Source organism: Trichechus manatus, unplaced genomic scaffold (assembly GCF_000243295.1).
Source record: "Trichechus manatus latirostris isolate Lorelei unplaced genomic scaffold, TriManLat1.0 scaffold00041, whole genome shotgun sequence".
NCBI lineage: Eukaryota > Metazoa > Chordata > Mammalia > Sirenia > Trichechidae > Trichechus > Trichechus manatus.
In genome coordinates, this window is record NW_004443977.1 from 1,496,253 (window position 1) to 1,511,191 (window position 14,939).

At 34.8% G+C, this 14,939-nt stretch overlaps 1 protein-coding gene across 1 annotated transcript in view; it reads left to right on the plus strand.

The window, feature by feature from the left end:
* CPS1 (carbamoyl-phosphate synthase 1) overlaps positions 1–14,939 on the plus strand; it is a 135,537-nt gene that overhangs the window by 54,286 nt on the left and 66,312 nt on the right. Inside the window, exons 13-19 of the mRNA XM_004376281.2 lie at positions 895–990; positions 4,353–4,542; positions 5,416–5,573; positions 7,119–7,247; positions 10,532–10,676; positions 12,102–12,312; positions 13,681–13,879. Coding sequence (XP_004376338.1) covers positions 895–990; positions 4,353–4,542; positions 5,416–5,573; positions 7,119–7,247; positions 10,532–10,676; positions 12,102–12,312; positions 13,681–13,879 — 1,128 coding nt within the window. The remainder of the gene's footprint in view (positions 1–894; positions 991–4,352; positions 4,543–5,415; positions 5,574–7,118; positions 7,248–10,531; positions 10,677–12,101; positions 12,313–13,680; positions 13,880–14,939) is intronic.

Sequence of the window (14,939 nt, forward strand, 5' to 3'; positions counted from 1 at the left end):
TTTGGATTTTCTCTGTCAAGTGATGATTTTTTTTTAAGTGAATGATGTGAACTATACTGATGTCTATGAAAGATGACTGAAATATTGTAGTCAACCATCACTTTAGCATGTAATTATCTGTCTTGCTCTTAATGGTCATTGGAATTTTTATATTTTGATTTAAAATTACACTTTTAAATTTTACTTATTCTAGAATATTTGCCATAAAATAATTTAATAAAGATTAGAGTTTAATTTAGTTTAGAATTTGATACATTTCCTGTTACTCAAAAGCCATAGTCCTGTGTATGCCTGAGATACAATTAAGGCTGGAGAATCATTGTAGATGATATAATTCTTTTCTGTTTCAAATATAACAATTATTATTATTCAACATCATGAGCTGAGTATATTACTTTACCTCTAAAGAACAAATGAATAAGGATTAATATATCACAAGGCTTGAATTCTGATTTGTTTGAATATGTATGTTAGTTAATATGATAAGGTTCTATCCATTTCCTTCGTAGTTAAATCATGCATACAAACACCATTGTTATGTAAAATTTTAGAAGGATGTATATGTATTTTAAAATATATATATTTACAAATATAAATGTATATTATTGCATATATGTATACATTTATTTTTTAGATAATTTATGCATATTTAAATAAAATATAGACCTTTTCCAAAAATTTTTTGTTAAAAAACTTGAAAAGCTTTGGAAACTGCATTGAAGTTAGAGATGCTTAAATTGTTAGTCTTTTCCCCTAAATACTATAAAATTTTCAAAACATTGTGTTTTAAATCATTATGTAAACCCAGACAATTTAGTTTTTTTTCCATTGTGGAAAATGTCTTATTTTCACCATCATAAAAATAAAGACAATATATTTTTTTATTGCTTATAGGTTTCCAAAGTCCTTATCCTAGGATCAGGAGGTCTGTCCATTGGTCAGGCAGGTGAATTTGATTACTCGGGATCTCAAGCTGTAAAAGCCATGAAGGTGAGAGACTATGATTTTTGCTAGAATTAATATGCTACCTTTAATGAGTCTAATTAATATTTTATAATATAGATTTATGACCCCACCTCTTTTGAAAGTCATTATAATTATTTTCCTTAACTATTCCTTAACCTGTTGCCATTGAGTCGATTCCAATTCATCGAGACCCTATAGGACAGAGTAGACCTGCTCCATAGGGTTTCCAAGGAGCAGCTGGTGGATTCGAACTGCCATCCTTTTGGTTAGCAGCCAAGCTCTTAACCACTGTGCCACCAGGGCTCCAACTATTCCTTATGCATCTTATGTTAAAAGAAGTTTGATCACAGACAAGATTGTTAACTTTTTTAAATGTGCACACCTGCAAACTAAGGAGGTGTGTTTGATCTCCCAAATTATCTAAGTTACAGCTTATTTATATTGAAAATATATAAAGCCACATTTATAGATGCTACTTATTCCTTTTGAGGCAGTAAGCTTTTAAAATATCTTTGTCTTTTGTGTGAAAGAGAAAATTTGGAACATCCTGGATGCTGTAACGTAGTTCAAACATGCTCTACAGAATCATTCTGGCATCTCTTGAGTTGAAATTGGAAACTCCAGTTGGGGAATCTAGGACAACAATGCATTTTGTTCAAGCTTTAGAAGTTCTTACTGTCACGAGGAAACTCCGTTCCTGGTAGTGATTAGGACATTAGAATGGTATGGCTGGATTTTCAAGTGGGAAAGAGAATATGAACCCAAGCTGGAAAGGAATCCTCCCTGTTTCTCCAAATTCTCTAGCATTTCTATAATCCTTATTGTATTAAAATAAGCTTTAAGGAAAATTCCATTGTATATTACTATATTGATGACTAGCTAACTTGGCTTCTCCTTGGTGTCCTATTTTCCTGGATGGTCCCCATCTTGGTGCTAATTGGGCCATCCAGAGGGAATGTGAGTCTTTGGGACCTTACCTTGGGCTGTGCTATTCACCAGAGACTCAGCTAGAAGAGAACAGCATAGAGAAGGCAGCAGGAGACTAGGACAGCAAACTTGGAAAATAGTTGGCCAATGTTCTTCTTTTTTTCAGTATTTGATATTCAAAGATTTTCATCTGACAGATATCTATTGAAAAGAGTAGAACACAGCCCACAGTTATATTGCTCTTCTTCCCATTCGTTTTTATTCTTTAATACTCTTCCCTATACATGCATGGGTGTACACACATGTGCACAAACGGTTTTTTGTGAATACTTTCAAAATACTTCTTTACTTCATTGTATTATGATTTAATTTCTGTTGAGATAGATAAATTAGTGGATGTCCAAATGATTTAGATTGACAGCTGTGTTCAGGGTTTAGAGTGCATTTAACTAGCATACTATTTTTATACTATGTGGTAGTTTATAAAGAATTTTCAATTTTGTAGTTTGTATTTTTTAGGTGCTTTATGAGTCAGAATTGACTTGATGGCAATGGGTTTGGTTTTTTGTTTTTTCTGCATTTATTGGGTTAAGCTATGTCATTTAACTGAAGAATAGAAATTATTAGATAATTTTTGTGATAGTATGTTGTGTGATTGCAGTTAATTAGGAGATGAATAGAGATGAATTTATGAACTAAGAACGTGAAAAAAAATTAGATGTTGAATATTTGTAACCAGAACTATTATTAGAAAAAAGATTTAAAGATTTATTAAAATGGTTCGGAATTATTTTTAAGTTTAAAATTAACAGATCCTCGTGACATACATTTATGGGATCTTTTGCTATATAATTTATTTATAAAAATATCTAGTATAACACATTCTGGAAAATACTTACAAGTATACCTAAGTTTTTTGGTATTTTAGCAGTGAGACTTCTTATAACTTCTGTTGTGATGTTTTCTCATTTTGGACTCAAGTATTTAAATTTCAAGCTACATTTTAAATGCATTTGCTTATTTGTATGTATTTTTTAAATATTTCATTAATAATAATACTCTTATTCTAAACAATTTCTAAAAATCTTGAGAGATGACTATTGAGGGAAGGACATAGGACTTGAATCATAAAACTTGAATTAGAATCCTAATTTTGCTACTTGTCTACTACATGAAGTTTGGCGAGTCATTTAATCTTTTTGAATCTCAATTTCTTTATCTGAAGGATTGAAATATCTCTTATAGTCTTTGTATAAAAATCAAATACATTAATTTAAAAAGTACATTACAAGCCTTAAAGCACTATTTGAATTTAAAGTAGTATTGAAATATATTTATTTCATTCGTGTCCTCCCCCAAGGAAATGTAGGGCTTTCAAGGATGATTTCTATACTTTCATCTGAATATTTTGTTGACTTTTACAGGAGGTTAAAATTGACATGCTAACCTGTGAAATAATAAGAACCATCTGGCCATATTGCATAATAATTATTTTGCTAAGTGTCACCCTCATCCTGGTTTATAAAACTATTATCCTTACTAGCCTACATGAAAAAATATTTTGAAGGTCTCTCCAGATGTTAAGAGTGAGATAGGGCTATGAACCCTTTATATAAATGTGTATCTGTATATACATATATATATTTTTTGCCATATGGTCACTTTCTTTTTATATAATATGTGTAAACAGTTGTATGATGCTTTTTCTTAAAGCACTACAGCAGGCATGAAAACCTAGAAAAATGGAAATCAACACGAGGCTTTCAGTACTTCCAGGAAGAAGGGAACACATTATCTTGTCTTTTAAACGTACTCTCTATCTTGTTCTCCAACAAACAATAGAAAGCAGCTTTTATATTATTTCTAGTTCCATTTTCTGTTTCACTCATTTTATAAATTTGGAATATTTGATTCTTCTTAGGTAGATTGAGATATAAAAAACTAAGTATTTGCAGACCTCTAATCAAATTCTATAGAAATGGTCTCCAGCTAGGCGTGATACCTCCAGTACAAGGAATTTACCATGGTTCTCTTTTTTGGATACTTTACTTTCATACAGTTTCTTTCTTCCTTTGACTAAAAGTTTGTCTCCCTTTGGCTTTCGTTCATTAGTCTTATTACTGAACTCTGCAGCCCACCAAGTAATGTAAATGCTTTGTTATCCAACACATCTTCATTTGAATGTGGTTATTCTCTTCTTAGGGAGCCCTGGTGGCATCGTGGTTAAAGCACTCAGCTGCTAACCCACGAAAGATTGGTGGTTTGAACCCACCAGCCACTCCACGGGAGAAAGATGTGGCAGTCTGCTTCTGTAGTGATTTACAGCCTTGGAAACCCTATAGGGCAGTGTTACTCTGTCCTGCAGAGTCAAAATTGACTCGACAGCCGTGGGTTTGGTTTTTTTGGTATTTTCTTCTTACGCCATATATTCAGAGCCTCAATCCTTTTGTTTCTTTCAGGAAGAAAATGTCAAAACTGTCCTGATGAACCCAAACATTGCTTCAGTCCAGACCAATGAGGTGGGCTTAAAGCAAGCAGATACTGTCTACTTCCTTCCCATTACCCCTCAGTTTGTCACAGAGGTCATCAAGGCAGAACGACCAGATGGGTTAATTCTAGGCATGGGTGGCCAGACTGCTCTGAACTGTGGTGAGTTATTTAAAGCTTAATTGCATATTTTTGACCCATCCACCTGTTTCTTGTTTGAGCCCGTCTAACACTTGTTCTGGTGTGTTCATAAAGGCTTTCTTCTAATGTGTGAGGAAGCAGTCAGCAAATAGCCACCTAAAAATGAGGTATGATGAGTATTATCAGTTTATTTCACAGAATAACTAAGGAGCACAAAGGATTTAGCTTTATTGCCTCAGGGTGGCCAAATAGGTTTCTAGGGTCTCCGTCCTCTAACCCAGGCTATTATTGTTTTTCTCTATTTCTTTACCATTCCTTCATACATCTGCTAAGTTCATTGTTGTGTCGTTTTTATCATGCTTTCAGACTATTCAGATCGTGAATGAGAATCTCTTTAGCTAGTTGGAGTAAACAGTTGGTAATGTAAACTATATGTTAAATTAAAAAAAAAAATTAGCCAAAGCTATCTGGCAAGCTAGTGGGCACACGAACAATTTTGATAACTCTTAACCCAGATAGGTATTCATATCTCTGGGATTATTTAAATAATAGAGTCTTATTTTCGGAAAGGGTCTTAGAAGGAAAGGAGAATATACTGAAATCTCAAGCCTCCATATAATACTGTGATTTTTTATTAATAAAGATAATAAAAATGACTTGCAGAAGGTGGTAATATACCAATAACACCATCAACAGCATATTTTGTTAAAATATCTTCAGAATTTTTTTTTCAAAGTTGTTTTGCCCTAGGTACTACTCTATTGTGGACTGTGGTGGCTTCTTCAATTTAAATTTAAAGTAAAAAAAACAAAACAAATCAAGTTGTATTCAGGTATATGTTTGAGAAGAATCAAGAGCTTGCGATTTTAAAAACTGTATTTTGTTCTTCTGTAGGAGTGGAACTATTCAGGAGAGGTGTGCTCAAGGAGTATGGCGTCAAAGTCCTGGGAACATCAGTTGAATCCATTATGGCCACAGAAGATAGGCAGCTGTTCTCAGACAAACTGAATGAGATTAATGAAAAGATTGCTCCAAGTTTTGCCGTAGAAACGGTAAGGAATCGTTGTTCTGGAGAAACAAGGCCATTATTTGTCTTGGGTTGTGGAGAGAATGATTTGTTATGCCCTATGATAATGATTAAAATTCTTATACTTGAGTACATCTTCTTCCAGAAATGTCTAAGTACCTTTGAGATATTGTGTATTAATTGTAGTATTCAAGGCTGAACTGCTAGGGACAGGTATTAATATTTTATCTTATGAAAAGAGAAACATAAGTCCAAAAATGAAGTGGTTTATCAATGGTTGAAGTGCCACTAAATCTCAAATCTGTTGAATTGAAAATAAGAACCATATCAACCTGTAGTGCCAAAGTGCTTTTTATCTTCTTCCTGGGATCAGTCACACATCTTGAGTGCGTAAATGCCTGCAAACAGCAACTGATTGGATTAAAAATTTTAGAATGTAATAAACATTTTAGAATGGAATTATCTAGAAAAAAGCCATTGGATGTAATCCCTAAGACTCATGAGTAGAAACCCGTTGCTTAGATATTTAAAGAGAATAGATTGTTAGCTTTTCTATTACTTATTTTCCATAGTATCCTATGCCTACTGGTATGCTATTACTAGATACCAGGAAAAAGTCAATTTGCTGTACATCTTTTGCCTCTACTTAATTTCTGAATTCAGACGTATAATCGGTGGAGTGGGGGTGCTGGAGGCAGTTGTTAATTCAAATTTCCCATTATAGGAATAGGCAAATCCTTAGGGATAAGGCAAGTACTTCTGGAACAACTAAAAATGGGCTGTGTATTTTTCATAAAAGAATGCTACCAAGTACATTACGTGTTACAAAGCTGCCAGTCAGGAATAATCCCGGGATAGCTCCACTGAACACTTTGGGAAACTCCTGTCATACATTTATTCTTTTATTGCCAGATTTAATTATGTCCTTGCTTCCTCAGGATGAGAAACACACATATGGGAAAGGTGTAATTACATTCCCATTGGTAGTGTAATAATATTCCATGACAAAAAAATATAGCCACCATATGTTGTAGTCTGTAAATTAAAAAAAAAAGAAAAAAAAATCCAAGCTTCTGGGACTACTCTCTGACTGAACTTGAAAAATGAGAACTCTCTTTCTATAAAGTGTTCCTAATGGCTTATTGAAGTAATACCAAGTTAGATTCAGTAGTGAACTTTATTTCATTTGAGATAAAGACTTAAACTGAGTTTAGAAATTCAATATGGTTCTCCTTCTCAAATTAAAGATTATTCTTTCTGATTTGGCCATGGTTTTATTTTTAATGACAAGATAAAAACAAGAAAAATGTATCACAAAAGGCTTGGGGGGAGGGGGAGGTAAGAGCTCTCAGTATATTAAAAACATAAAAGAAAAAGAACAACAATCCTAGAGTTTTAATTAAAATTTGTAAAACTTTTTTTTTTCCCCAGAAGGAGATGAGGGAATAGTATTTCCATACTCACTCTTCCCAACATATTAGTTTACCACTGTTGCCAGACTCTTTTGGTGTGGTCTTTTCTAGTAGGGTGGTCAGTTTTTAAAACTTTGACTCCCTGGTCTTGTTGACAGATTGAGGATGCGCTGAAGGCAGCAGACACCATTGGCTACCCAGTGATGATCCGTTCTGCCTATGCACTGGGCGGGTTAGGCTCAGGCATCTGCCCTAATAAGGAGACCTTACTGGACCTTGGCATAAAGGTATGTATTTTCATGCACAAAGTTCTTACCAACCAGGAAAATTTGATAGACACTTTCAATTAGAGAAAGTTATGTAGATGAGAAATTGTTACCTTTTTCTCTATTTGTTAAATCACTATCATGTTCTCTAAAAGTGTCATCCAAAAGATAATACTCTTAAGATGGAAAAAAACCCAAAAAACCAAACCTTTGGCGTCGAGTTGATTCTGACTCATAGTGACCCTATAGGACAGAGTAGAACTGCCCGCATAGGGTTTCCAAGGAGTGGCTGGTGGATTCGAACTGCTGACCTTTTGGTTAGCAACTGAGCTCTTAATCACTGTGCCATCATGCAGTGCAATTATGTATCCCAGGACACAGGCATTGACCAGGACTGTCGTGGGTAAACTAATGGTCACTCCACCTAAAATTCTGCTTTTATTGTACCTTCTAATGACTTCAGTGATATAAATTTAATCTAATTCCATCTTCCTTTGCTTCAAAATCTGCTCCAAAATGCTCACAATATTAAAATATATTTTAGTAGTTAAAAAAAAAACAAAATATAATGTTTGATTTTTTCATCATTTTTTGAGATAATGTAAAAGGAATGATATCCAGAAAGTGAAACAAAATACATCGACTGCTTTAGCTTTACTCAAAACTCAGATGTCTAAAATACATACATATAGACCTCTTAGTATCATAAATGAATGAACTCTTAGCCAACTGCCCTACACACATATAAATGAAGGTCAGATTTGAGTGTTTATAATTTATTTACATCAAAATAACATACTAATCAACAGTTCTTTTCTTAAGGGGTAACATCTTGAGAAAATTAAGATATGCTCCAAACAATGAAAGATTAACATGGAAGACATGCTCTAGGAAAGTGAAGTTTTTTCCACTCTCTGTTCCCAAAGTCTTAAGTGGTTTCTGGTTATAATGGGGGCTCAATAACTCCTTGTTTAATAAATGGATACATATTGCAGCCAAGAGGCCCATATACATGACAGCCATGGAAGTTCTGACAAAATTACTGTGAGAGCTGTTTTGGGGAGGGCTTAATAAATAGCCCAAGCACAGGCAATATCTTTACATTACTAATTTTTTGAGTGAAACAAAATGAAGACTTTGAATTACTGACATAGCATTTTGAGAATAGATAAATACAATTAAATTTATTTAAAACTATAATGACAGGCAAGTCAACAACTTGAAGGTAGTTCTTCTAAAGTTGGAGAAAAAGAAGGGAAGCGTATCTAATATAAATAGTTTGTGTTTCCTTTCTGAACTTCTGAATCGTGTGTCTAAAGCAAAAATTATATTTATAGAGGTATAAAAATGTATTTCCTCTGGCATATTAGATGTTCCAAATGTTTTTAACATTAGCAATCTTATTTTTACTGCAATAGTGACAATGCATAGATATTCTCTAGTCAAAATATACTTTGAATAATATACTGAATAGTATATTCAGTATACTGAATAAAAATATGTTTACTATATTGAATAATATATTGAATAATATAGTAAACTGCCTGCTAATAGTTCAGGTATTTTCAAACTAACCCATTGCCGTTGAGTCAATTACTACTCATAGTGATACTGTAAGACAGAGTAGAACTGCCTTACAGGGTTTCCAAGAGTGTTATCTTTGCAGAAGCAGACTGCCACATCTTTCTCCTGTAGAGTGGCTAGTGGGTTCAAACCCCTAACCTTTTGATTGTCAGCGGAGTGCTTAAACACTGGGCCACCAGGGCTCCTCCATTTCCTCTGTATGTTTTTCACTGTATAAAAATCTGTTCTGAATACTGAGTTTTTAATCTGAAAAAAATTACTTTTGACACAATGAAGATAATTTTGGGATGTGATAGTTTTCAATTGTTTACATTTCCTAAAATAATCAATTGAACATTGAATAGTTTATCTACTGACAGTAGCTGATGACAACCTAGCTTTACTGTTGTGGTTATTTAGTTGTATTATTATGTCCCAAAGCCCGTCCCTTATCCTCTTGAGATTACATTTAATACCATTAGAAGATACATTAACTCTTTCAGGTCCCTAACTTAACTTTTTCAATAAAATCTGAGACTTGAAAAAAAAAAAGTCTGAGGAAACTTGTAAAGATAATCTCAGTTGTCTTTCTAGATGATTTCAATTTTCCTCCTACCCAAATCTCCACTCTACTCGTTAGAATACAAAAAAGGTTTCCGGAATTCATACCCTTTGTTTTCCAGATTTCTTTTTCTAGCAGGCAATCCTAATGCAATTAATCATTATTAAATTGTTACCACTGGCTACATAGTTTCCTAACCACTTTGAAAACCTCATCACCGGCAGCCAGGGAACAAAGGTGCCACATTTTCAGTGGCTGTGATGGAGCCTCTCAATCTGTAGTGATGACTGAAGTTAAAAAAATAGTGTTGAGACACAATATTAAAAAAAAGAAGTTTTTATTATACTACCTGCTAATAATTTGAATTTTTTCAAACTACTTTCCCCATTACGTTCTCTTCCTTTCACTGTCATTCCAAATCAAATACATTATGAGACAAAGGGACATTTCTGTCTTGGATTTTTAGACACTAAATGTCCTAAGGTCAGAGACTGCCTGTTTCATATTTTGGGTTCAGTATTCTACCCACCATGGGTACTCAGTAAATATGAAATGATAATTATACTAATTCATATCTGTCTAATCAGGCATACATGATATATGACTCAGAGTATTTAAGCCCTTAGGTAATGATTAACCATAATAATAGTCGCATATGATTCTTTTAATTCCCAAGTTTCATATGCCATCTCGGCTAACTGTTTACAACTATCATCATCTCCTTTATTCTCCTCATCAACATCAACTAACTTTTATTGTGTGTGTCACTGTACAAAGCAGCCTCAGCTATTTTAGAGAAAGCCAGAGTCTTTAGACTTATTTTTCCACATTTATTCGCACTTATCACATTTTCTGGTTTCAGAGAAGCCTAGCTGCTGAAATAATTTCATTTCCCTCTGCCTGATTGCTCAGTTATTTTCTCTTTTTCCTAAATTAGTTTGATTTAATGTCATATCAGCACTTTGAATGGCAAGCCTCAATAATGTAAATCAAGCATATTCACTGCAGGATGCTATTCCTAGTACCTCACTGATTTACTGACACATTGTGCCTTCTGGAGTGTAGGGGAGGGTGCAGACAGGACTTGAGACTTCAGTGCTGACCAGGATTCACGCCAAATATCCATGTTTCTACCAGTGCCCTTCCTTACTCTTTGATGTCTTTTGTTACCACTTCCCAGGCCTTTGCAGTGACCAACCAGATTCTGGTAGAGAGGTCAGTGACAGGTTGGAAAGAAATAGAATATGAAGTGGTTCGAGATTCTGATGACAATTGTGTCACAGTCTGTAGCATGGAAAATGTTGATGCCATGGGCATTCATACAGGTAGGTAAAGAATCTTCAAGAATGATAATAGCACCTTCAACTCACATCTTTGATGGCCCATAGTAGTCTTTTTAAAGTTTTTTCCTTTAAGTTGCTATTTTTAGCTAACAGATTAGTGACAAAATTTTACACAAATGTAGTATTTTACAGTATTGAAAGTTCTCTCATAAATATTTAACTTCACAAAATACCTATAAAGTAAGGCAGATATTTTAATTCTCATTTTATTTGAGGAAAGGAGTCAAATATGAGTGATATAATGGAAGTAAAATCTGTAAGACTGTAGAAATAGGATTCTTGGGAAGGGAATCTAGTTAGAGGGAGCGGGCAAAGATGATGACTTAGTTTTAGAAATGCTAAATTTGAGGTGTGGGTGGAACTCTCAAGAAGGGAGTTAACAAAATGGAACTGGAATTCAAGAAATAGAGGCTAGAGATAAAGATTTGGAAATCATTGGTGCAAAGGAAATAATTGAAGCTGGAGGCATATGCCAGCTATTCAAGAGCAAAGGTATATAAAGAGAAGGGAATAGGGTCGAGGACTGAATCTTGGAAAGCATTTTGATTTATAGCCATGATAAAGAGGAAGCTTTAGTGTTGAACACAAAGAAGAGAGTGATAGAGAGTTAGGGGGAAAACCACCATAGTGCAGTGCCAAATGAGCCAATGCAAGAAAATATTTTATAAAGGAGTTTTATTTTGGGCTGTATCAAATACTATAAGAGGTCAAGAATGAGGATTTAACTTGAATTTTTAGATGTCTGAGAGGGAAGCGTCAATGCAAGTTGATTATGTGAACCAAATTGAAAGGATTTATGTGGTAATGAGTGATGAGCAGAACTGGCAAGCTTTTGAGAAGTTTAGTAATGCAAAGAATGAGAGAGAAGGTTTGTGTGATTGTCTGGCATTGTTGAGGAGGGACTTCTTGAGCCAGTAGAGATAAGAACATGTATGTAGGCAGAGGAGATGGAGTAAGAGATTGGGTATATAAGAGTCTGTGATTGGGGGAAGAGTGAAGGAATGGGAAGGGATGAGACTCAGAGAACAAGTGGATAAGCTGGTCTGGGCCAAGAGGAGATACCATTCTATGGAGGGAAGAACTTGAGAGAGAATTTGAGATGAAGGGAAGGGAAGATGAAGAAGTACATGTTAATCCAAAAAGTAGATGCCTGAAGCCTTGGTCACTAGATGAATGTGGGAAAGATTAGAGTGGTTACTGTAAGTAATGTGTTAGTATGATAAGGACAAAACAAGGATCAGGGGAAATAATACCTGATGTGCCTCATATATGTTTCCTTAAGATAATACTTTCCCAGCAAACCCATGGACTGTTCTGTGTCTTTTTTGTATCATGTAAATAGGTTAAGTCACTGAAGTGGGTTATTGAGCTACGCCATCAAATAACTAGTGTTGCTTGGCTTTATAGGTGATTCAGTTGTCGTGGCCCCTGCCCAGACACTCTCCAATGCAGAGTTTCAGATGTTGAGGCAAAGTTCTATCAATGTTGTTCGTCACTTGGGCATTGTGGGTGAATGCAACATTCAGTTTGCCCTTCATCCTACCTCAATGGAATACTGCATCATTGAAGTGAATGCCAGACTGTCCCGAAGCTCTGCCCTGGCATCAAAGGCCACTGGGTAAGACCACAAGATTGATCACGGGTCTGCAGATTCCTTGCAAGTAGAAATGGAAATTGACAGCTAGTTAAAAACTGTGCTGTATTTATAAATGATATTCCCCACTTCTGTATGCTGGCTCCAAATCATTTGTGGGACCCTAAGGACATAGTTATTAATGAGCTTGCTGCCAGATTTAGGCAAATGATATTGCTAGCTGGCTTTGTTTGCTGGCTAATCATAAACTAACCAAAATATGGGTGGTCAAAGCAGGCTGTGAAAAATCTGCTTCTTAATTGCACTTTGCAGATGTTGCTAAAAAGTGAAAATTAATCCTTAGTTTTAGTTCCCATCAGGCTTCTTCAGGTGTGTAGCCCTATAAGCAAAAGCTAGACAAATAATAGTTCACTTCAAGCATTCAGTACACGTTAGTTATATTTTAGTGAAACTTTGCAAGACTAAACAATGTAGGACTTTTCGACAGCTAAGTGTCGCAACCCAATAAATAAATTTGCCATCCATTTGAACAACTCCTAGCAAACATTACTGGAGAGAAAATTCATTAATGTATTTCCTTTTATTATATTTAGCATCTGGCATTTAAATTACATGGCATTCAAATTAATAAAATATTTACATCTGTAGATATTTTATGTAGCGACAAAGTGTTTCATGGAGTGGTGGTAGATATGTTGCCCTAGCAGGAGTCAGAAAACCTGAGTCTCATTCTGATTCTTCCACTGACTGTGTGACTTTGGGTGAATTACTTACTGTCTCTATCAGTCACCTCATCTGTAGCATGAGGGAGTTGGATTAAAAGGACTCGTATGTAATTCTATAGTTCTATGAATTATTTTCTCAAATACCAGTATTAAAACTGACATCCCAGATGAGAATAGTCGAGTTCCTGGAACCCAAAGATCAAAGATAATTTGGAGACACAGCAAGGAACATATTTGCAATGCCTGTTTTCTAACCATTGCATACCCCACGGTACCAGCTAACTCAACTGTCTTCCTAGGTTCACACATGTATATATTTTTTCAAAAGAATATTTTGCAGATTCTTACCTTATTAAGTAAATAAGTGAACACTTTATCAGGGCAGTTATTGATTTGTGGTTGAAAAGGTGAAGGTTAGGAGTTGTAGCCATGCATATCAGGCATAGAGAGTGAATTTTTCTGTGACCTACACCTCTAGAATTTTATCATGACTCACATTATTTTATAAGTGGGTATTAAATATTCATACAGAACAGAGAATCAGGTGTATCTTGTACCGTGAAGTGGAATAATACTAGAAATTCTAAGTAAGACCAATTTATGTTTTGGGCTGTTTTCAATACTTACTGCTCAAAGAAAAAGTTAAAATTTGTCTCCTCCTTTATAGTTACCCATTGGCGTTCATTGCTGCAAAGATCGCCCTAGGAATCCCACTTCCAGAAATCAAGAATGTTGTATCAGGGAAGACATCAGCCTGCTTTGAGCCTAGCCTGGACTACATGGTTACCAAAATTCCTCGCTGGGATCTTGACCGTTTTCATGGAACCTCTAGCCGAATTGGTAGCTCTATGAAAAGCGTAGGAGAGGTGAGTCTGTAATTTACTCTTCTATTTAGTCTTTGTCCTCAGTTTACTTTGTCAAATCCTTAACATCATTGAAAGCCTTAAGGTTGCCTGGACATAGGGTTTATGATTGGAGGATAAATAGTAATTTTTATTTCCTCCCTGGTGTTTCAACATCTATCTATTTGACTATTAATGTTATGTAATCATTTGATTGGATTCTAAGAGCTTCTGTTTAAAAGGAGAGGCCATGTATATGGTTATGTAATATATGCACATATATGAAAACACATATTCATATAAATACAGCTCAGTTATAATGTATTTTATAACCAAATCACAAAAGTAAGATAGTATAAAATATAATATACCAAAAAGACCACTGAACTAAGGTTAAGCATTCTAGTCCATTCAGGCAAGATTTTGCTTCAACCTCCTTAAACCTCACTTTCCATAAATATTAAAGAAAGGGGCTAGATTAGAAGATCTCTCAGGGCCCTTTCAGCTCTAAATTCTAACTGGAGAACACAGTGGAATATTAAACTCCCTTTTATTATACTAAAAAACTGTAAGCATTTAGCTCCTTTAGACGATTTTCATACTGTTCTATTTCATACTATATGAAATTAAAATTAGCTTTTGATTATTCAACCTTCAAAGATTCAGTAATTCTCTGTGTGGGAGAGAAGAAAGAAATTCAGATCCTTGCCTCTGAGATTCACTCTCCTACCACCCTCTACCAAGGGGCTTATCTCTCTTTCCACTGAGGAGCTTTGGTGTAATGGAGAAAGCATGAGCTTCGGAACCAGATGAACTTGGGTTTTAATCGGCCTTGCCACATATTAGCTAGAAACTTCTGGGCAACACTGTGAGCCTCAGTTTCCCATCTGCAAAATGAAGACGATAATACTGACCTAGCGGTGTTCTTATAAGGCTTAAGATTAATACATGCGGTGTTTAGTAATGTCTTTAGGTAAATTCATAGTATACCTCCAGTAAATGTAATTCATCATAATTATTGTTAATATATTTATATTCATAAATGTGGTTCAAGTGTAAAGTTATTTTTTAGAGAGAATTTGTG